We start from the raw sequence: 24658 nt of genomic DNA, 5'->3' as shown, positions 1-24658 counted from the left end.
AAAAAGAGTTCCTTTAACTTTGATTTAAAAATGCTCACATTAAATGCTGACTTCAGCTCTGCTGGCAGTTTGTTCCACTTCTTTGCAGCATAACAACTAAAAGCAGCATCACCATGTTTACTGTGAGCTCTGGGCTCCACTATCTGACCTGTGTCCATAGATCTGAGAGACCTGCTGGGTTCATACCTCACTGATGGATTCTGGACTGAACCCATTCACAGATTTATACACCAGCAGCAGAACTTTAAAGTCTATTCTGAGGAGCCAGTGTAAAGACTTTAAAACTGGATGAATGTGTTCTGACCTCTTTGTTCTGGTTAAGACCTGAGCTGCAGCGTTCTGAACCATCAAAAGCTCTTTAACATTTCTCTATGAAAGAGGAACTGGTCGCTGCTGTGCTAAAGATGCTAATCGTAGAAGCTGAAGCATGGTGAGCACATGACCTCACTAAAGAGTCGGCGGATATCTGAAGAAGGGAAAACTGGGAAATGTGGCAGGAAATAAGCTACTGTGATCCAAATGATGTCAATCTCTTTTTTTGTACTGTTTCACTGTATCTGTACTGTTTTGTGTTGGAACTGAAGGGCATTGGTTTCTATGATTTCTTGAAAAGTAATGTTGAAGAATGCTGCATTAAATAATAATGGATGATCTTGATGTCTGAAAACCTTAAAACTTGCAACCGTGAACCGTTTACTTCATCCATCACCACAAATATCAGCTTGTTTAATAGTTACAGTGGAGTATTACAAACCACTGCTTTATGCTGATATGCCATTATTATCCACCTGAATAACATTCAAACTCTCTATAGTGTGCAGGGTTGGGGTCAGTTATAGTTGCAATCGCGTAATTGATCATTAATTACAATTGTGGCGTAATCATAATTGTAATTTTAAGAATCTATTGCTGTCGTAATCGTAATTAAATTGTAATTGAGTTCAGATAATTGACTTTGTAATAGGAATTCTCATGAAAATTCTCTAAAAATGGTAAATTATACGCTGGGGTACCACGTTACAGTTCTACTTACAGTTCTACACATATGCAGTAAACAATTATTAAAATGTTTCATATCAAACTTTCCCACATATTAAAAACAAATATTAAAACCTATATTTTAATTGATTAGGAAGCCTATTTCCAATAGATAGAGAAGAAATTAGATGATAGATATTTGTTTTTAGTGTATTTTACAGCTGATTTAAGACTCGTTATCATAAGGGATGCTAACAGAAAGCTAACACAAGAGGAAGGTTCACTTTTATTAGGTTATTTATTCAGACTCAGTAATTGTTATTAACCTTTAGTAATTGAGAGCATAATTGTAATTGACTTTAGCAATTGAGAAAGTAATTGTCATTGACTTTGAGGATGAAAAATAATTGTAATGTAATTGTAATTGGACAAAATGCTGGTAACTGTCATCGTAATTGAATTGTACGAATTGTAATTGAACATAGGTAATTGAAAATGTAATTGTAACTGAAAAATATAATTGACCCAAACCCTGATAGTGTGGTACGATCCTAAAACAACGCCATGTGAAATATGTAAAATAGAAAACCTAATATATAAACAATCAAGAAAAAGCGGTAAATTTTTTTGACTTTTGCATTTCAAACTTTAAACTTCACATAGATTTAGAAAAAAAGTATCCAAAATTGTGTCTTTTTCATCCTCACAGCAGAATGAGCAGAGAGGCCTCTTCCCTTCCTTCCGGTGTTTCTAAGCAACTCTGCAAATGCCTGTTTTTGTTCCCTAAGGAACCCAGTAACCACAATTCAGCAAGTGCCAGCAATATGAAGGAAATGACCTGCTCCAGCGAGGAAGCATCTGCTGCTGAGGATGTGCATGCTTATCTGGGTCAAGGGCAGCCATACTGGAGATAAAACAGCAGTGTTTGCATCACTTCTTAAAACACGCTGACACAGTTCAGAAATGTTTAGTCTCTTAATGTCTGCTTTTATCACAGCGGGGCCACGAAAATGGGTTTGTTTGATCGGAGGGCCACGTGATCAACATTCATGTCAGCATTTAGAATAATGAGCGATCTGAGCATTAATACAGGAACGAACAAAGAGTTTTTCTCTGTCATTCTGTGTATGTTTGTTGTTGTCTTGCTCGTTGTGAGGCATTTCTGTAGTCCTTTTGTGTATTTTTTCCTGTAAAATATGTTTTTTGAAGTACACTGTGTATTTGTGCTGCCATTTTGCGTTTTTGGGGAGTCATTTTTGTGCATTTCTGTTTGTTGGGACTGTGGGTTTGCCGAGTCATAATTTTGTGTTTTTCTTGTCCTTTATGTACTTTTGTTGTCATTTTCTGTAATTTTGTGTATTTTTCTGAGTGATTTTGTGTATTACTGTTGTTTTGTTCATTTTTGTAGTAGTATTGTGTGTTTTTGGAGTATTTTCTGTGTTTTTCCTGTCTTTTACTGTATGCAATGTTGTAACTCTTTGTATTTTTTATTTTTTTTCTAATGTTTTCTTGCTTTTATTTTGTGTATTTTTCTGTCATTTTGTACATTTACTTTGGGGGCCACATAAAATTAGATTGAGGGCTGCATGTGGCCCCCGGGCCACCACTTGCCTATATGATGTAAACATAGTCGCTCTACACGAAAAGCAGCTCCTGTCATATACTTCCTCTTACACAATAGTGAAGTGATAGGATTACCACTGCCTGAAGCTACGCTTCATTGCATTAAATTAGTCAAAGGTGACGGATCCCTTCACTAAGCTTCTTTTATTTGGTTGTGGCTTTCTAAGTTTAAAATTGCTCATGTTACACACGCCCGTCTAGGAGGAAGTGTGTTTTATGTGACTAATGTTCTCAGGATGATGGTGCCAAGTTTAAACTATTTAAAATAACAAGTCAAACAAAAAGGGCTGGATCCTGATGGAACAAAAGTCGCTGTCGTTCTACGGTATATACTGTAACTTCTACAGCAGGGAACTGGGTCATGACCCCATTTTGACAACTCTAGGGACATTTTTTCCCTTCTACAATCAGTTTTTAATCCTGTTTATTAAAGTGTGTTATACAAATACAGAGTAGTCAGTATTAATGCACAAAGGGACAAGAGATGAGATATTTTTTATAAATTATTTTATTATTTATAGAATCTAGTTGTTTAATATTTATTGTGTTTGATGTGTTAATTTGAAAAAGAACCAGAAATTTTAAATAGTAAAGGTTTTTCTTTTTTACCAATTCCTAGACATTTCAAGGGGCCACGACGCCAAGGTTGAAAAACCCTACCAGTAGAAGATCAGATCAATATTTTGTCTTGTGAGTAATAAACAATTGAAGTTATGTATCTACTGTATTGTCACTAGTTTATGGCATATGACCAGGCTCGAGTTCAGCGTGCAGCTTAACTTAGTGGAGCAATCCGTTCAGTAAAACATCTGTACTTCTGTAATCACACTTTTTTTTTAACAGGAAGTTGCAACCATAATCAGGAAGTTGCACCCATTATAAGGAAGTCATGCTCTCACAAAAGCATTTTAGCTGAAAGGGACCTAATAAGATTTTGTCAACCTTATACGGCAAGACTAAGTAAACACACTCAATAGTACTTGGTGGGTTTTTTTAATCTCACAAATCTGACTTTTGTAATGATGTATATCTACATTTATAGTGTATAGTACGGTATGTATTACAGGAACAAAAATAATAAAAATGAGCAGTTCGAACAAGAGAATGTAAAAAAACCTTGTTAGCGCACATACAGCATACTTTTAAATGAATAACAATAGTTCAAAATGCAAAGATACTGAGCCTCGATTATGTTTTTAACTTTGCCAGTAAAAATGCTCTTTGATGCAGTTCTTGGCAAAGTTTTTGTAGTTATCTTTTATTAATCTGAATCATTAAAAAATGGCAGGCAACCATGTACTTTTATTGTAAACGAGCACTCAGAGCGCAAACCTCCGCCAAGCACCAAATATCTTCTTTCCCTGATATTGGCAGTTATCTAGATCAATGATCTTGATCATAATTCATATTTTAAAGGTGTAAAAGAAATTTCTATCCCTGTATATAACGATACAGTTGGTCCAAACATATGGACATCCCTTTGTTTTTGTATTTTTTTTTTTTAATAAAAATCGCAAGTAAAACGCAAAAACTGGATTCCATCCGGATGAAACTCTGTGGCGTAACTGATGAACTAACCTGACATACAGTAACTGACTCAATCATTTCGTCAATTATGAACCAATATAGAAATTTTATTTTAAATCACCAATTATGAGAGAAATATTTTTTTTTTTTAGATTTTTGAAACTAATCCAAAATCAGTATATTGATCTGGATCCCCAGCAGAATTTAGTAGAATCTTCTACAGTGCAAAAGTCTTTCAAAATCTTTTGAAATAATCCTAACAAACAATAAATCAACACTGGTGAAAATAAGGAGTTTGAACCACACTTACATCTTCATTAATAAGATACAATAGGTCTAAATGCATGAACGTCCCCCCCCCTTCTTTTTTTCTTTCAAAAATTGCAATTAAAGAAAATCTGGATTTGATTCAGATGAAACTCTGTGGCGTAATTGATGAACCAACCTGACATAACCGACTCAAATTTCAATAAAATCAGTCAATTAGGAACCAAGATAGGAATTGTATTTTAAATGTCACCAATTATGAGAGAAATATTTTTTTTTTTAGATTTCTGAAACTAATCCAGATTCAGTATATTGATCTGGATCACCTCCAAAATTTAATAGAATCTTCTATGGTGCAAAGTGTTTCTTTGGTTATAATTTCTCAAGAACTTTTGAAACAAGAAGACAGTCATCAACATCCTCCGCCAGATAGGTTCTCATTATAACTCACAACCTTTGCCTAAATGTCCTAAATCTAAGAACTTAGATGTATACATAAGAAAATATTATCACATCAGAATAAAAAATTACTATCTTAAAAAAAGAAACAAGAGCAATAACTCTGGAAAAAATAATTGCGCTCTTCTCATTTTCGAACTCCATCAAGGTATTGATACCCTGAAGCCACACACCAAATTTGGTTATCCTATCTTAAATGGTTTCTCAGAAAAGCTGTCGTTTTTGAAGATACCTGGAATAGAGTCAAAAAAAGGAACAAGGACAATAACTCTGGAGTGAACAATTCTCATTTTCGAACTCCATCAAGGTATTGATACCCTGAAGCCACACACCAAATTTGGTTATCCCATCTTAAACGGTTTCTGAGAAAAGCTGTGTCCTTTGAAGATACCTCGAACAGAGCCCAAAAAACAAAACAGGGCAATCACTGCAGAAAAAATAACTGTGGAAAAAAAAATCGCGCGCTTCTCTTTTTCGAACTCCATCAAGGTATTGATACCCTGAAGCCACACAATGAATTTGTTTATCCTATCTTAAACAGTTTTTGAGAAAGGCTGGACGGACGGAGCTCAAACCTATATCCTCCTTCCACTTTATGGTGGGGGATAAAAATCCTGCTAACAGAAAATAAATCAACACTGGTAAAAATAAGGAGTTTAAACCACACTTACAATATTTTGAGCCTGATAAAAAAAAAAAAAGCAGTAGGAAAGTAGATTAAAAAAAAGCTTCCTTAAATACACTGGACTCGGACACATTTAAAATAGTATCATCATTTGGAAACTATTTATTGAACATTTGCAACCAGATATCAGTTAAATACAGAACTTTCTCTCTACATCCCTCCACAGCAGGGACTGGCTCCACTTCATTACACTCTGAGAGGAGGGAATGTTACAGGACTTGGTAAGGCGCACGCTGTGCTGGAAGTCATCTGGCTTTCCGTCTTCTGTTGTTAAGGAGAAAAGGGGAATCTGAAATCAGTCGGCCTCTCAAATGTCCAACACGGAACTCCTTCGCCTTGTGACTTCTTCACCTGCACTCGGGTGCTTCGGTCAAGCCTGTGTGCACGAACTGTGGCAAAATGACGCGAATCGGAGGCGAGAAGAGGAAAAACCAGTACTGACGGCTGAGACTTCACCTTTACTGAATGTGGTCTCAGATGACGGAAAAGCTAAAAGTATGATGATCAACATGAATATATTAGAAAAAAAATGGCAATTAGTCTTTATTTAACACCTCGCCTCACCACTTCCCAACAAGACTGGGGGTTATAAATTAAAACTGTCCAAATAAAATCATTTAACCAAAAACTTTTTGGGCCCGTTCAGTTCCACTTCAAGACTGGAAAATCCTCATTGGAGAAACAAATGGCACTTTTCAGTCTTTGGAACTGGAATCTAGACTCTTGACTCCAATAAAAAGAAAAAAAAAAAAAGAAAAAAAATCTACCTCAACCCTAAAATCAACTCTAATTTACATATATGGGTGAGGCGCTCTTCAAGCTTCCGCCTTTTCTAGCAGTTGCTCCCCACAGGATTCGGGTGACGTTGTGGTTTCTGGGGGCGAGCAGGACTAGGCCACGGTTTTGAAGGTCTGCAGTATGAGGTTGGTTTGGTGGATGAGCCGGTTTGCACTGATGAAGACGTTTATTGCCCTGAGGAACAGAAAAAAATAAATATAGAAAAACACATCGGCCACCTGAGAAAACATTGCGCAGAGGTCTTGCAGATGTGGTTTTAACAGCTGGCAAAAGACAGGGACAACAGAGGCGGAGCCTAACTGAGTCAGCGTGCTGCAGCCTTTCAAAGTCAAACCACAGGTTTAATAAACAAATGAGCACCCGAGCCAAAGCACAAACTCGCTGCGTCGCCCGTCTGTGGGTTTCCCTTTCAGATGAGAACAACAATGTGTAAAATCAAACTAAAATATTTTACCTCAAACAAGATTTTGTTTGTTTGTTCTTGTTCCTGATAGGATGTAAGTTACTTCTCTGTTTATTTTACTTTAGTTCCAATGTAAATGACCTGATATGTTGATATAAAGCAGTTTAAGTCCCATAACCCTACAATTAGTTTAGATAAAAAAAATCACAATGAAAAGCACTGACAATTATGTTAAACCAAACTAAAAAAAACTACTGAACAAATATATTTACTTTCTATCACATCATGTCCTCAATGTGACGTCCATTGACCTCCATCTAAAACACCTGATTTACTTTCCAGGATTCAAACTCACAGTTAAATATTGTTTTAGTATTAAATTAACCATCTTTAAATGCTTATTTTCACTGCAACATTGTGAAACATGTTTTTAAGTGTTGTAGATGTGGTGCATGGTCAGTGGTATGTTAGATATAATATGATATATGATATGTACTTTTTAAAAAAGCGAGGTGGATTTTCATAAAATGACAATTGTAAAATTTTACAATTAGTTAAAAGTTGTTAGTTAGGAGCTAGTAAAATAGGAAAATTGATTTTTCTATGAAATTCTTTGCAGATATTAGGCCTGGCACATGCGCAGACTCCCCTGTTGTACTGTATATTTGAGCTTTTAGCTTAGCCTCTAATTAAAGTGAAACCATGAAAATGTAGTATTTAATATACGGTACCGATGAAGTAGCTCAGTTTCAGATAGGTTGTGACCTCTGATTTAGGCTGTGAACTGAATTCATTTACTCAATATTACTTCTGATGAAAACTATTGTTTCAGCACCAGGAATACATTCACAAACTGTTTCCCAACTTCAAAAAAATGAAAAGTTCTGACTTTCATGGTTCCATTGATGTTATATTTCAGACAACCTTTGTTAATAAAAAAAAAAGGAGCTAAATATACTCTTACTGCTGTGATACAGACTCGTTGGCTTTCTATCTTTAGCTCATTTTGTCCAAAAAGTTGACATTTAAACCTGCTAATCAGCAACTCCTGCTCTCTTTCACCTCAAGTGTGTTCTAGCGCAGCAGCATGAGCTCAAAAATCCCTTTACGTTATTGTTCCTATAAATAAATTAAAAAATAAATAACCCATTGCTGTTGTTTACTCTCTCCATGTGGAAACAGTAAAACTTCAGTCACTAGTCTTGCATCATAAACTTTGACAAAAATGCACATTCTGCAAATAAAAATAAAAAAAAACTTTTAACAAATGTTCTGCTGACATGGACAAAACTTAAAAATACAACACACACACATATATATATATATATATAATATTACCCCCCCGAGAGTTGTTTCCCTGTAGTTTTTAGGACATACTGTTACTGTTGCAAGACAGCCAGAAAGCCTGGAAATGTGTTATTAGAAGAAAAAAACATGGGTGTGAAAAGTTTTTCCTCGGTTAAAATCCAGTCATTGATTACAATAAATGCAGGATGTCTGAATCAGGAATTTACAACCTTGCATTTAGAAAGTCATTAAAACATATTTAAAGGGCCCATGTTACACTAAATCGACTTTTCTGTGCTTTAAACATGATAAAAGTTGCTATTTGTGCTTCATACACATGCCCAAAATGTACCGAGCTGGAGAAGCACCGCCTCCAGGTGGCAGGAAGCTCTCTGCCGTGATTGACATGTATGTCAAATGAGATGTATGTATTTTCTACAGTCTATGTATGTACCAGTGAAAGCCCCGCCCCTACGCTCTGTCTCGTGTTTATAAAGCAGCATGAGCTCGGCTACAGAGGGTGGGAGGAGAGCGGGCCGTCCTCTGGCCCTACGTCACTGTGCGGGGAGGAGGAAGTCAGTGTCCCGTCTATAGACACGCCCACTCATGAATATTCATAAGTAGGCCACAAATCAGCCTCTTTGTGTAGAGTTGCTCAAAAGTGACTTTTCAGAGGCTAAAACTCTGGAAAACAGGCGAGTTTGAGAAAATAAACCTCAAATACTATGTTTTTGTGGTTCTTAGAACAAATGGAGATGGGTGAAAAATAGCATGACATGGGACCTTTAAAGTCCTGCCTGGATTATTTATGTGTTTTATTGCCCAGCAGTGTGTTTCTAAAGGAGTCTGTGTAAGTATAACCATATGTGTTTATTAAGGGTGGAAGAAAAAAATCGATTCAGTGATATGTCGCAGAATTTCACTGCAAGATTATCGTATTGATACAAAAAATGTCCAAATTATTTTTTTTCCCAATCATAATTTTTAACAAAAAAACATTTACGGTAAATGCGCTAACATATGTATAAACGCATAGTCAGTGAACCACATCAGACCTTGTTAAACTACCTCACTCCTCTATGCAGTTTAACTTGGAAGTTGATTGCACTTTATTTTCATTAAACATACTAGACACTTTTATAAATGTGTATAAATGTGCATGTGGTTACTTTCATTTAAAAAAAAAAAAAAAAATGTATTTCATATCATTTGTACTTGAAAAAGTGAAACTTGTAATTATTGATATCACAATATATCGTGACATATTGTATATGGTATTGTTTAGTATTGGGATATATCATGACACGCAAATCGTGAATCGTCAAGATTCATGGCATTTCACATCCCTAGTGTTTACCAATGTATGATCCTTATTTCAGTAGATATATAAGGAAGTAGATGCGTCTTGTGGTAGCAGATTGTTTTGATGAAGATGGGATTATAAAACTGATGATTTACCAGCAAAGCCAGTGAATCTGTGCTAGAATCCTTGAAAGCTATGAGTGAGTAGTTGTCAGTACGTGTATGTGGTGAAGAATGTGAAGCCCGCTGGCTCGTGATGTGCTTCACTGTTGCTCAACTTACTTCCCATCTTTGAAGTATGTTTTGAGGGTGTCGCTGAAACTTTTAGAGTATTTCACAAACTCCTTTTTCTGATGTTCCAGGGCCTGGAGATGGAAAAGGAAAGGAATGACCATCAATTAAATATATAAACATTACATTAAGTGTGCACATGGAGCGGTTACTCACTCTGCGGTTTTGGTACTGATATTTTTTAATGACGTTGTTCACTGTGTCCAGGAGCTCTTTAATGGCGCTGGCTATGTCTCTGTGAAGGAAAAGATGAAAGTTAAAAACACAAAAAACACCTCTGTCTCTGCGTGTGTGTGTGTGTGCGTGTTGTCATAATCACAATTCTATAGAAAACAACAGAGGTGCAGACCAAAGAAAGACAAATAGAGAGCCCTGATCGATGGAAATAAGGGGCAGCTTAGCATTTGGGCCTTTATAGTTTGTAATGCAAATACCAATCCTAGTATCAGACATGAAACCAAGGTGTGTACTTGTATATTTAAAACAGACGTCATTCCTGAAACTGTGAGCTACTTCATAGGTACTGTATAGTCCTAAAGACTACCAGTTAGAAAAGCACTTCTCAAAATACTAAAGTACTACGCTTTCATTGTAATTAGAGGGTAAGATAATAAGGAAGGGTACTAATGTAAAAAAAGTAGGACATCTAAGTTTCAACATGCATATTTTGTTTCTCCTAATTTATGCAACTGTTTCATTTTCATTACATTTCATAGAAAATGATCATCTTCCTTATTTACTAGCATTTAACAAACAACTTTTAGCTGATGTAACATTTGTAAAAGGTAATTGTCATTTTACGAAAATCCACGGTACTTTTCATTTTTTAAATATATTATATACTGTATATATCATAAGAAATATGATCATAACACAACCCATATCTGAAGCACTTCAAAATAGAGGTCGACCGATATGGGATCGTCAAAGGCCGATGCAGATACCAATTTTTTTTTTTTTTTTTTTAATTCAGCCAATGGCCGACATACTTTTTTAGATTTTTTTAGAGCACATTGATTATGAAAGACAACTGAAACACTCATATGATATAAATGCGGGGTCCTTCCGTCAGTCAAGCGGTGGCTGCAGCTGCCCCCACAGGTCCCTGATCAAATATCCTTATTCTACTAAGGATATAATAGGGTCTTTGATCGGCTTTTTATTTGTAAGCCTATTGGCTTCTACCACTCCCATGCACATTATTATTATTACTTTTTTTGTTGTATATTCATACATCCGAATGGGTGTTTATGTTCTTTTTTCCTTTAATGGCTACTCTAAAGTGCTAAATAAAAAAATTGGTCACGGAAAAACAAACATTTAAAGATGCTTATTTTAATTCTAAAACTTGTTTTTTTTTATTGCAACATACAAGACATGATAAAAACAATATACTGTATATACATGGTGTGTGTAAGAATCACTGGCACTCACTTGATAGTTTGTAGGAAGCGTACTCTGTCATTGATCTCATCAGGGATTCTGCTGAGGATGTGTTTCAGGGCTCTGGCCTTCTCGTTTAGGTCCTGGAACTCCTGCTCGGGTCGCTCGATCATGAACTCTGAGGAAAGAAGGATGTTGGGCTGTCAGGTCAGTGCAGCTAAGGAGCGGTTTCTAAAAAGACACCCAATGAAGCTTGGAAGAAGTTACCACCACAACGCCCTATGTAATATGGAGGAGCCTACAGCACTGCAAACGCTGCAGGAAAAGTCTAACAACGCCACTGGGAGTCATGATAACAAAGAATTTAACCCAGAGGACGAGCTGTCTAACTAAACTCAGGGTTGGATGGTTTCTTCTCGCAGTGTTGGGTCCTTGTTAGGAGATTCCCACATTATTAAGCGTGCACACCTTCATTAGGCAGCACAGCTGCAGGAAGAACCTCCCTGCTGATCAGTAGCATTGCTGCTTTATACTATAGCTAATCAGTCTGACAGCAGAGGGCTGAGCTTGTAAAACACATGGTCAGAACGGTACTGTAGTAACTGTACCATGTTTAAGATATATAAAACAGGTTAACTTATTAGCTCAAAGCTATTTAAATAAATATTACAACTTAAAACTGCTGGACACAAACATCTTTAATCAGATTAATCCATAGAGCATACCAGGTATGGGGGTCAATTACATTTTTCAGTTACAATTACGTTTTCAATTACCCATGTTCAATTACAGTTCAGTAATGATTACAGTGATCGGCATTTTCCCCCAATTACAATTAAATTATTTACAATTATGTTCTCAATTACAATCGGGGTTGAGGTCAATTACATTTTTTAATTACAATTATGTTTTCGATTACCCATGTTCAATTACAGTTGACATATTATTACAATGACCTGTATTTTCTTCAATTAAACAACAATTATTTTTTTATCCTCAGAAAGTCAATTACAATGACTAAATTTCAATTATAATTAATCACAATTACTGAGCCTGAAATAAATTACCAAATAAAAGTTAACCTTCCTCTTGTGTAAGCGTCTTCTATGATAACGTGTCCTAATTGAGCTTTAAAATACACTAAAAACATATACCTATCATCTCATTTAATTCCTATCTATTGATTACCTTGTTAGGCTTCCTAATCAATGAAAATATAGGTTTTAATATTTTTGGTGTGGGCGTCACAGCCTTTTACGAGTATACCCCTTGATTTAAAAATGGTGAAATGTGGGAAAGCTTGTTATAAAACACATTTTAATAATTGTTAACTACATATGTATCTGTACATAAAACTGTAACACGGTCCCCCAGTTTTGACCATTTTTATAGAATTTTCAAGTCAATTATCTAAACAGATTTTGGAAATTACAATTACAATTATAATTGACCCCAACCCTGGTGCATACCTCACTGATGAATTAATCAAAGATCGTTTACTCAGGAAAAAAAATGTAAATGGTTGAAATTGCCGCTTGTTGACATTTTCGAGCATTGCATTGTGGGACGTGGAGTCATGAAGGTAGGTGCATTGAAGTGTTTTTAGAGAATACCCAGAACAAACTAGAACAAATATGATATCAAGAAAATCACTTCCCTCCTTGTTTGGCGAAGAAACACAAGAAATCACTGTAAGAATGAAGTAAAAACACTACATCCATCTATGGGACTCCACATCCCACAATGCAATACCACAAAAAGCCAACATAGAGTATTTACAGTGGAGATGAAAACAAACTTTCCAGAATCATTTTCAACCTTTTCTCTTTTTAGGGTAAATTATTCTATTCATTTATCTATGAGGCACTACATTTTTATCAAATAAAATTTGTGGTAGGCAGCTTTGATATAATAACTCTGTATGCATTGATAATTTAAGTATATCTTCTACATCACGTGTGTCAAACTCAAGGAGCATCCAATGCGACCCGCAGGAGAAAGTGAAAATGACAGAGAAAACTGAACCATTGTGCAAATGAAACTGAACAATATTTGCAGGGGCTTATATCACATGACTGAAGTCGTTCTTAGTGTTAAACTGTTGAAAAACCCTACTAATTCTTCTTTTAATATTTTAAGTTTCATCAAATTACATAACTTTTTCTTTAATTAAATAAAAATTAGTCACAAATCTTGAAAATTTAAAGTGAAGATCCTGTTGGAACTGTTATCTGCAACTTATTGCTTGGATATTGTTGGTTTTGTGGTGTGCAGCTGGGAGAGGTTCTCTCAACCAGAATGGAGTGGGTGTGTCGGTGACGTGTGGTGGTGTGTGGTTATCGGGGAGGTGTTAAAAGAGGCAGTGTTGTGACGCAAGGGAGATTTGCTATGTCTGTCGAAGCCGGCAGCACGATCCGAAGCAGTGGTTCCAGCACATTGAAGCTCAGTTCCACCTCCGAGGGGTTACGGCAGACGACACGAAGTATTTCCACGTTGTCGCAGTGCTGGATTCCTCCACCACTCGCCGAGTGATGACGCTGCTTTGTGACCCACCGGTTCAAGGGAAGTACACCGCCCTCAAAGCCCAACTCCTCCGGCTGTTCCAGCGAGCGGAGTGTCTTCTGTCTCTGTTTTGGACTCTCAGAGATCGAGTTTCTGGGCCACCAGGTATCCTCACGGGGAGTGGTGCCCTTACCGGCTAAGGTGAAAGCGATCACTGCCTTTCCACGCCCGAAAAATAACAAGGCACTGCAAGAATTCCTGGGCATGATGAATTTTTACAATCGCTTTATCATGCATGCAGCTCATCTGATGCATCCTCTGTATGACGCGCTGAGGGGCGGAAAGGCAAAGCAGGACGTGGACTGGTCCTCAGAAAGGATCCTGGCTTTCGAAAAGGCCAAGGTTGCGCTCTCCGACACCACCATGCTGGCCCACCCATCTCCAACGGCATCGATAGCGCTCACCACTATGCAGTGGGGGTGGTATGTGAACAGTGCGTGGCTGGTGGCTGGAGCCTGGCAGCCTCTGGCGTTTTTCAGCAAGCAACTGCGTGACAATGAGAGGAGGTACAGCACGTTCGACAGAGAACTTTTGGCTCTTTTTCTCGCCATCCGTCATTTTAGGTTCCTGTTGGAAGGTCGGCAGTTTACTGCCTTTGTGGATCATAAACACCTCACCTTTGCCATGTCCAAGACCTCGGAGCCATGGTCCGGGTGGCAGCAGCGCCACCTCTCTGCCATTTCAGAGTTCACCACAGACATTCAGCATGTGGCTGGAAAAAACAATGCTGTGGCCGACTGCCTCTCCCGGGCACACTTGAACTCTGTGCACCTTGGGGTGGACTACGCTGCAATGGCCAGCGACCAGCAGACGGACTCTGAGATCCAGGCCTTCAGGACAGCTGCCACAGGTTTACGGCTGCAGGATGTGGTCTTCCATTAAAATGGCGCCACACTCCTCTGTGACATGTCTACAGGGCAGCCCCGCCCCATGGTACCTGATGGCTGGAGACGGCAGGTCTCTGATGCTGTTCATGCCCTATCGCATCCAGGCGTGAGAGCATCAGTGAAGCTGGTAGGGGCAAAGTTTGTCTGGCCAGGCCTCAGGAAGGTTGTTAGGGGCTGGGCAGCCTCCTGTGTGGCGTGTCAGCGGTCCAAGATACACCGTCACACCAAGGCCCCCCTGGCGCCGTTCCTGATTCTTGAGAGGTGGTTCGATCACATGCATCTGGACTTGGTGGGTCCGCTGCCTCCCTCCCAGGGCTTTACTCACCTCCTCACCATGGTGAACAGGACCACCAGGTGGGCAGAGGTGGTCCCTCTGTCGACAACAACGTCTGCAGAGGTGTCACGCGCCTTCATAGCCACCTGGGTGGCCGGTTTCGGCACGCCGATGGACGTCACTTCTGACAGAGGCTCCCAGTTCACCTCGGAGCTTTGGAAAGAGGTGGCTAAAGGCATGGGAGTGCAGCTACACTGGACGGCGGCTTTCCACCCACAAGCCAATGAACTGGGTCAACCGACTGCTGTGGGTCATGTTGGGCCTGCGTTCGGCCCCAAAGAAAGATCTCCAGTCGTCATCTGCAGAGCTGGTGTTGGGTCAGCCGCTGCGGGTCCCTGGAGAGTTCCTGCAAAAGCCATCAGAACCGTGGTCGGTCACAGCTTGACGGCCAGTCTTCACAGAGACAGCCCGCGTGTTCGACCCAATTCCAGTTCATCACTGCCTTCCCCGGTCATATGTCCCGAAAAACCTTATGGCAGCCGACTACGTCTTCATTCAGCATGATGCTCACCGTTCCGCACTTCAGCCACTGTATGACGGCCCTTTTCACGTCCTGGAGGCGGGGCCAAAGAACTTTGTGTTGGACATGGGGGGTAAACAGGTCCGGGTTTCAGTGGACCGCCTGAAACCTGCCCACATCATGCCAGAGCAGCCGGTGGAGGTGGCACAGCCCCCAAGACGTGGGTGTCAGCTGCCACAGGGTCTCCTGCACCTGCGTTAATGCCAGTGCCAGCACGTGCTCCTGTGGTGGTGCAGCGCAGCCGCTATGGTCAGGTGTGCAGACCTCCTAAGCGGGACTAAAAAAAAAAAACAGAATGGCACTACAACTAAAAATGAAAAAACTGATTATTCGGGGGGGCTGTGTGGTGTGCACCTGGGGGAGGTTCTCTCAACCAGAATGGAGTGGTGGTGTGTGGTTAGCAGGGAGGTGTTAAAAGAGGCAGTGCTGTGACGCAAGGGAGATGTGTTTGACAGGGGAACTGTCCTGCTGTTGGAGGCAATAAAGAAAAAACCAACTCGACTCCTCTGGTCTGTCTCATCCTTCTTAGCCTCCACAGTTTCTTACATATTTGGTATTGTATGCATACGTACAAGTGCAAACTAGGGCACAATCTAGTTTCCTCTTCAGATCAAACTGCTCAGTATTTGGCCCCTGAACTAAAACAAGTTTGATATCTGTGTTCTACATCATGAAAAACTAAATCTGCATTTAGAATATGATGTACTGATCTCTGTACTTGGCCCTAATGAGTAATCAGTATTGATTAACAAAAGCAGCATCAGCAGCATCATCGCTAATAATTACTCACCCTCCACATCATCAGCTGCCATGCGCAGTAGGGACTCCGTGAAGTTGATTTGGACATTCTTCTTCTCCAAAATCTTCATTATGATGTCCTGAGTGAGACCAGGATTCTCCCGCTCCGCCTGAAAAATAAAAAGCATCATGGATAAGAGAGAGACAATTAACCCTGTCAAATGTGATTGGATAGAAAAGTAACAAAAACTCAGTTTGTCTTCTCCAACAAAGGCTAGAAGGCTGCTTAGCTGGAGACTTTGAGGAGGGAAAAAAAGGCTTGAAGCATTATTGAATGCCAGCTGTCTGCTGTGAGCAGTTCAGATGAATGCAGAAAAGCTCTGCTCCTGAATTATTCAACTTTGACAGTCAGTGAGTGGACGCAGCAGGGGCAGCGGGGGGACTAATCAGTGGAACCAGTGGACAAAAGACCTGCAAATGTCACCGTAAAACAGCTGTAAGGTGAGCACATCTCCTTTTGGTTTGTGGGAGCACACAGCTGATTCCCCTACATTAATATTTCATCTGCACAGACGTGAATGCAGCTGCTCACCTGCAGCACTTTTTAATGCGATTGATTTATTATCGCAACAAAATCAAAGCAGAAGTGAGGCAGAAGGTATCTCACAGAATCTGCACCCCAACTAATTATCAGTAATAAGGTGTTGGAAAATGAAGAACATTGAGCTCCTAAGATGTATTATTAAAACAGGTGAGATTGGGAATTATATCAGATAATCCATGCTTTTCACATAAACTGCAGATGGAACCTTTAAAGCAATGCTGGAACAGCAACGATACATAACAAAAAGGTGACAGGAGTTCTGTTTAGGATCTACTTCAATGGTTTAGAACAGTGTTTCTCAAATGGGGGTATGCAATGGCATTATAGTGGGTAATTGAGAGTAGAAAATTAACAAATAAAAGCATTAAAAATATGGGGGGGGGGGCAAGTCCTTGATGGGGACAGATGGCTCAAAATGGAATAAAAAAAAAATGGAACTTAAAATACAAAGATTAGTCATGGTTCCAAACTAGGCAGGAGATGAAAAGAAATTATAAAAATCATAGAAATAAATCTATTCAGAAGACACCAAATAGACCCTAGCGACTGACGTTACGGCCATCTCGGAAGATGACGGCCCTATACGGATGCACCTGTGCGGGTGTGTTTACTTGAATAACAGTGTTATTTTTTGACTTATTGAAAGCCGCCCACGTGCTAAACAATTGTCGAAGGTCTCTGTTTGGCCTCAATATGTTGGAGAACATGAATTATGCTGACAAGGAGAAACTGGGTCTGATCTGTGGGAATGACCTCTACAATGTTCCTGTTGACAAATGGAATGAAGATGTCTCTTATTGCCCAGGAGTGACTTATCCTGACATCGTCATCTTTACATCAAGCACATACACAATGGACCACATGAAAAGTTACAAGGAACTAGAAGCTTACAACCAGTTTGTTTGTGGCTGGATTTTTGAAGTAGCTGCTTTTATTCATAATGAACTCAATGTGGTTAAATCCAGGGTAAGTAGGCTAATTTTTGTGTGGAATGCTGGTTTTTCAGAATCTGGGCTATTTTATTGATGACATAAATTTGTATGAAAAATAGATGTGCACACTTGGATCAATGCAAATAAAACAAGGTCATTTCCCAAGCTTTCGGTCAAATGACCTTCATCAGGGTAACAGACAACATGGCTACAATGAACAGGCTTATATAATACAGGCAATCAGTCACACCTCTGCTACACCACTCATGTGATCAGCAGATCCTGTACTGGTACAGGCTTGTTGTTTTCAGGTCAGCCCTGCACAGCGCACCTCGGTTTTTTCCCCTTGGGTGGTTCTCACAGCTGTTATCCTGAAGAAAGACTTGTGTACGCCAGTCCCAGCCATGTTAGAACACCCAAACACGGCACAAAAGTTTATCATCACTGTGTACGCTCTGCTTCGCTATATACAGTCTATGGTTTCAAAACGTTTCCTGCGGTGGCTTGTTCTTCCAACATGGCGGAGGGCCGTACATCATGTGACCTGTGAGGTCATGTGGCATGGGTCTATACTTTTTTATTCCACTTATTTACAAAATGAGATTCTTTAAAACGTGTGTTATCCCTTATTCATCCATCATTATGCTCTATAGTTGTTTTTTCACAGTATTCTGAGGAAAATGTTGTCATCGGACAAAGGGGGGTACTTGGATTCAGAAATAAGAGAAAGAAGGAACTTGAGCCAAAAAAAAGTTGGAGAACCACTGATATACAACATGATTTGTTGGAGATAAATTCAGCAAATCAAAACATTAAAAAGAAAATTAGGTCAAAATGGCATTAAAAAAATGCACAAAGCCCCAGTGTCGCTGTCACAACATTTTAGAACAGAACTTAATTTAGCTTTGTATGAACTGAAACGGGCCCGCATGTTCCTCATGTGTAGTTTAATGCCATTAACACCTCGTCAGGTCAAATCCAGAGAAAACTGTTTTTATCTACCAGTCGTAACCTTTCACTTCCTACAGAGATTCATTCCATTGACTTCCTGTTCCACCATTTCACACTAATTTAACCTAACGTCATAAACAATACTGTGCCTGATTCACAAACGTGCTTTCATTGTCGCAGAGAGAAAAAAAAACAAACTATTTCCTGAGCTTTTACCCATAACACAGATTCTCTTCCAGCTGTGTTGTCATGAATTTACAATTGAGTGCTTCATATCAAACTTCACCTACATTCAATATTCAGCATTTAGAAATTGGCCTAGATTTGGCTTGTAGCGTCAGAGGCTGAGAGGGAAAACTACAGCCAAACCAGTTAGAGCAGTAGCTTACCACCACAAAGTGTGGAGTGAAAAATTAATCCTCTGGTTAGCATCCGGAAGTCAGTCTTTCGGCTCTTCTCATTTCAAAGGCACATGACACCAGTTTTCATGGAAGAACCCACCCTAAACAGCACATCCACAAAATATTTTATATTAATATATCCATCGTGAAGTTAGATTTTGGATTTTAATGTTGCTTTTCGGAGCATTACCGTATATGGGTTGTGGCGTGCAATGACGGAGTAGCACGACTTTCTATAGCTTCCCCGCTAACAGATAGCATCGTCATGGCCATCTTTACACAAACTACTGTTAAAGACACATACTGTATATAATGTGTGGCAGCGGTATTTCCCTAAGAAAACAAAGGTTTATCCCAGCTTACTTTGCTTTGGTCAACGGGAATACATGTGTGGCTGAAAACTAAAAACTACGTCCATCCGGGACATCATAGAATGATTCCATTCTAGATCGTCTCCTCACCTTTATGAAAGCTGCTCTGAGTGTCTGAGCTCCTGATAGGTCGATCCTCTCCAGCTGCGGATGGAAAAAAAAAACAACATTGTCAAAAGTGGACATGCTGGGACTGTCACTGTGTCTGACTGGGAATTCAAAAGACTTTAATATATGACAAGTTGGACTTTGCGCTGTTGTCAAAACAACCTGTCTCTAGTTTTCATTTCATCTGCAAAATCACACAGAAATTGGATTTAAAAAATGTTTTTTTGATCTTCTAATTCAGCAGCCGTGTCACCATCCTTTGGGAAATAACAGTGAGCCATGTTGCTGCTTTGATTATTAGAAAAGTTAATGTTTCTTCTTGCAATAAAAATGGAAATCAACATTTGTTCCCCTTGTATCAACTTTATCTCTTTTCAACTATGTGTTGCATGAACAATTAGACATAAAGATTGGGTTACAATAAATCATTTTTCTCAAATAGTAACTTAAAAGCTGCAGCGTCGTTCCCCAACTAACCTTTCCTGCTCTGCCTGATTTCTGTGTATTACGGTACTTACAGCCCCTGTTTCATATGGATTTGGTCATCATCAATGAATGTGTTACCTCATTGAAAACTGGGTACATCACAGCATACAGCGTCATGGAAACCATGGAGTTTGTCTCCGCTTCATTCTTCATCTCCTCCATTGTCATCCTCCAGGAGGAGCAACTCTTGTTCAGACAGAGAAGAGGAGGCTGCTGCTTACACACACCCACCCACACACTCACACACACACACACACTCTCACACACACACACACTCCCAGATCCACTCCAGCCGGACGAGATTCTGCAGAGGGGTTTGAAAAGAAAAGGATCAGACACAACAATCTTACAAAATGTACTCTTTAAACACAGATTTATTCTGATGTACATTTCAATTATTGTGATGAGGATGAAATTATGTATGAGGATTATGTGGTTTTTGGTGTCTATTAAGCTGGGAAATATATCAAGATTCAAGATATATCAAGTTTACTATTTTGGCGATACAGAAAATGACAATATCACCAATATCGATATAAATATTTTTTATTGCTTCTTTTGTATTTTAAATACTCGTTTTAAGAGTCACTGCTTCTCAGAACAGCCTGAAAAGAAGACTTAGACGGATCTCTGAGTGCGTTCTAACCCAGACTTTCTCCCCTCTGTAGCTGATGCATGTTGATGTGGATTTTTTATGAAGACTTCTATATTTTGATAGTGCTTTGAGATGCCTATTGTTGTAATTTGCGCTATATGAATAAAGTTGAATTGATCTGAACAAGCCACATTACAGAACTCACTCACACGTGCTGTCCCTTGTCCCTGCTGACCAAAATGGTCACATATGCGACTATTTTTTTCAGTGTGTGCAAGTGAATATTTAATCTGGTCGAATCCGTGCAAGTACGGATAGTGACCTTATTTTGGAAGGAGCGGCTGAGCGCTTCCTCACGTCCCACAAAGTGCACTTCTCTCTCTCTTTGTGCCGTGGGTGAGGAGACGGTGCGCACTCACACAACTTGGCTGCGGGTAATGCAACGTCCGTGACTCCGTTAACGCGGATTTTATAGGGCCCTAATTGTTCTCTGTCTGAGTAACATCACCTGATCAAGTCTTTTCTAACATTCTACACTATAAAACACGTAATAAAAGTATGTATGATTCGCGCCGATATCGTATTAGATCGATATCGGTATCGGCCGATACCCAAGGCAATATCAGTATCGTATCGGAAGTAAAAAAAAAAAAAAAGGTGTATCGGGACATCCCTTGAATGAGCCTTCAATGCTGTCACTGTAAACCTTTATAAACACAAAAGGTATGAAGTATGAACTGAAGATGGCTTAAAAGCAGCATCACAAGGCTTTAGCAGAAAAACAATCATTTGGTCTTGTGCTAAAAGTTAATACGAAAAATACAAGCACAAATCGTACGCACTTCTTGTTTATTTTATAGAGTGGAACGGCCTCATCTAGAGATGTTGGTCAGACACAGAACAAGTCAGCAACAGTAGGTATGAGAAAAAATGACCAATTTATTATTAACCAATGGGTTACAGACATTTTAACCTTAAATATAATACCATTCTACAAAGAAATAACTTAAAAAACAAAAGAAGAAGGGCCAGAAAAATAACCTCAATAAATCAAAGAAAAACAATATGCATAATATATACTTTCTGTTTTTTTTTTGCTGATATTGATCATATATCCAATATTAATATTGGGACTAGGAATGTGATAATATCTCGATACGGCGATATATCGCAATATTTTCCCGCATGAACGATTATCGATATGCTCCCGCTAAGTATCGATTTTTTTTTTTCAAAACCTTTCCTGCTTTTTTACTAAAATGTACAGGTACGTCTTCACAGAAATGTTTTCACTGTTTGTTGAAGGAACCAGTATTTTGTTTACTGGAATATTGCACTATAATGGTGTCACTGGTAAAAAAAAAAATCCTATTTTTTTGTTTACAGAAAGCACCATTGGAGATACTTATTCGTTTACATTAATAAACACATCAACCCTAAAAATCACTTTAGCACATTAAAACAACTATTTACATCAATGTGGGACACTGTATCTATATTACCAGGTAATATCTGCTCAATCATTCCTGACGTCATTGATCATTATCAAATGACACGTGCACATGCACCAATAAACAGCTGCGTCTGTTAGGCAATGGGTGCAGATAACAAGTTGGTGTGTTTAATATAAGGAAGTAGGACAGTTGCCCTATAATACCAGAACTACTGGGATTTCTGCCTTCATATGTATGAGATTTAAAAACATCCCATCACTGATCGGTAGTGTTTAACATCAGATGAATGATCGATTGCAACTGCAGCAACCTAAGCTCATGAATGAAGGTTTCTCATGTGCATGCGTGGTTTTTTTTTTAGGATTTCTGACAACACTGAAGGTGCATTAGTGAGCTCAAACCCTGAAGTTAGACCTCCTTATCAATCAGGGCAGTCCTGTTAAAAGTAGAAGGCACTGCAGCTATTTCTAAACCATTACCACAAAGTAAGGAGCATGAAATTGTTTAAAATGTCCCACCAAGACATTAAACCCACCGCCACCCCCAACCCCCGGTGCTATTCGTACGTAGCCTGTGACGTTACCGGATGTCATGTGACCATTCCGTACATTCAAATCAGAAGAATAAATGGCTGAACAAGCGATACATGTACGAATTCATGATGGCAAGAAATTAAAATCCACTTCAGAAGGTTAGGGGTTAAGGTTAATTAGTCAGTAACATAGTTTAAGAATCTACGTATTAATAACAAACAGAAGTACTGGCCAATGAGGGGCGCTAAGTAGGAATCTAAGTATTAATATCAAACAAGTATGAATATCACAACAATTCATAAATATGTACTATGTCCGTAACATAGTTTAGGACTCTACGTGTTAATAGCAAACAGAAGTACAAGTACATAGCGTCTTAATCACGTCACCAAAACTGGCCAATGAGCAGCGCTACGTACGGACAGAATGTTGGTATACTGATATGGCTACGTATGAATAGCCACTGCCAATTTAATAGAAGGTTTCTATAGATACGTTAAACGTAGCCATAGCCCCCGATACTATGGGTACATTGACGGACCTTTCCAACATAAGCGTAATGTGCCTGTGTTTTCACCGTGTCAAGATGGCCGGGTGGTCTAAGGCGCCTGACTCAAGGATTTTTCCTTCCGCTGCCGTGGGTTTGAATCCCACATATATATTTTTTCATTTGAACTTATTTATAACGGCAAATTCCACTTTTAAAAATACATATACAAAAAAATATATACATTTTAGGGTATTTCCCGGGTTAGGGCTAAAATAAAAGGGTTAGTGGGGTAGCTAAAAATAAATATGAGCTAAAAATAAAACTGACGGAACTTGAAGTCACGTGGTGCACCTATCACGTGACCTAAACTGGCCAATGGGGGGCGCTGCGTATGCATAGAGTGGCAGTTTGGCATGGCCAATTTAATACAGCTGATAGTCAATAGAAAACAATAACATGACGTGCAAACTGTACGTAAACTAATGTGCTACATTTACTAGTTTAGTGACTAGAACACCTGAAATAATATCTAATAGTCTTAGAGTGGCGACATGTAGTAAGTGTGGTCAATATGTTGAACAATATAGAGATACATTTGTCAGGTATTGATTGTCAAACGACGGTGATGCATCTCACTTCAGCTCCGAGTTAAATGACATTCACGATTTGTTTCTAAAAACATGACCGCCTTTCTACGCATTAACTAACCATATTACTCTCTTTATCTAAAGTGTCTGACTGATTTATAGTGGTTAATAGTGAGCTAAGAGGATGTGGACTCCCCCAGGTAAGAGCTACACGGCTACACTAGATAGCTGCTGCGTTGCTAAACTCAGATTACTACACCGGTGGTGTTCATGGGTTATTGAATTCCAAATGTAACATGTAAAAAAAAATATGGAAAGTGGTATATCGTTGAGATTTCTGCCGTATAGGTGTCTACTTGAGGCCCGTGGCCGAGTAAAGCGATGGGCGAGCTGCTAACGGTGAGCAGCGTAGCTTACGTGCTAGCTCTGCTAAATGTACATCTGGACTCGCTGCTGAGGGAAGCGAGCCCAATAATCTACTTTAAAACATACAGGCATCTCAGTGCACACGTGTCAGTGGTGTAATGGCGTTTACCTTTGGTCACACAGGCTAAATAAGCGGGTTCCGCCGTCGATTGCCTTCTAGCTCCTGTGTTTTCTTTACAACTTAAGGCGGAAGTTTTTTAGGACTGGCCCAGGCGACATCTTCCGGACCGTTGCTACGTAAACACGCGTCAGCCAATCAGAGAGACGAGGAGAGAACGATGGGTGTGACGTCACTTAAAAAATTTGGGCTGTGTTTATGTTTTCTTGTGTGACTAAATAAATAAATAATATTTTATTTTGTGTATTATTATTATGTACATTAAACATGAAAAAACCGAAGTTGATTTCAATGTAAACCTGTTCATTTTATGTGGTAAATTCTACATACACGTGTAAATTCAACAAATCTTCTCCCTTCTTTGTAAGCTTTCTGTGTGAATTTAAAGAATATATCAAGACTTTGTCCCTTATTCATACAAAAAAAAATGAAATAAAAATACATCTGTGACAATACGCAACAATATTTTTGAAATGATAAATGATGTGCCCCAATTTATTCATTTGTTTTCTTTCGTTTCTGTGTGTATGGTTTTTGCTTGCTTTTCGTAAACTTGTA

The 24658-nt window shown here is 39.0% G+C and overlaps 1 protein-coding gene across 1 annotated transcript; it reads right to left on the bottom strand.

Annotated features, from left to right (window-relative positions):
- Window positions 1–5611: 5611 nt before the first annotated feature.
- LOC114456172 (programmed cell death protein 10) lies at window positions 5612–24230 on the bottom strand. The gene is made up of 8 exons (XM_028437773.1): window positions 24092–24230; window positions 19976–20201; window positions 19394–19447; window positions 16097–16214; window positions 11055–11181; window positions 9777–9855; window positions 9612–9694; window positions 5612–6511 (listed from the first exon to the last, which is right to left on the bottom strand). Exons 2-8 carry the CDS (start codon window positions 20063–20065, stop codon window positions 6430–6432), a joined length of 633 nt encoding a protein of 210 aa, XP_028293574.1. The 5' UTR covers window positions 20066–20201; window positions 24092–24230; the 3' UTR covers window positions 5612–6429.
- Between the last annotated feature and the right edge of the window lie 428 nt (window positions 24231–24658).

This window comes from Gouania willdenowi, chromosome 22, assembly GCF_900634775.1.
Source record: "Gouania willdenowi chromosome 22, fGouWil2.1, whole genome shotgun sequence".
In the NCBI taxonomy this organism is placed as follows: Eukaryota; Metazoa; Chordata; class Actinopteri; order Blenniiformes; family Gobiesocidae; genus Gouania; species Gouania willdenowi.
This window is presented reverse-complemented; position numbering and strand designations above follow the sequence as displayed.

What these genes read in the sequence shown, in the direction of transcription:
- LOC114456172 (XM_028437773.1), bottom strand. Translation starts at nt 20,065, where the DNA reads ATGACAATGGAGGAGATGAAGAATGAAGCGGAGACAAACTCCATGGTT. An exon ending in GGCAGCTGATGATGTGGAGG is followed by an intron (nt 11,182 to 16,096) that starts GTGAGTAATTAT and finishes TTCTTTCCTCAG; the next exon opens with AGTTCATGATCGAGCGACCC. An exon ending in ATCAGTACCAAAACCGCAGA is followed by an intron (nt 9,695 to 9,776) that starts GTGAGTAACCGC and finishes TTCCATCTCCAG; the next exon opens with GCCCTGGAACATCAGAAAAA.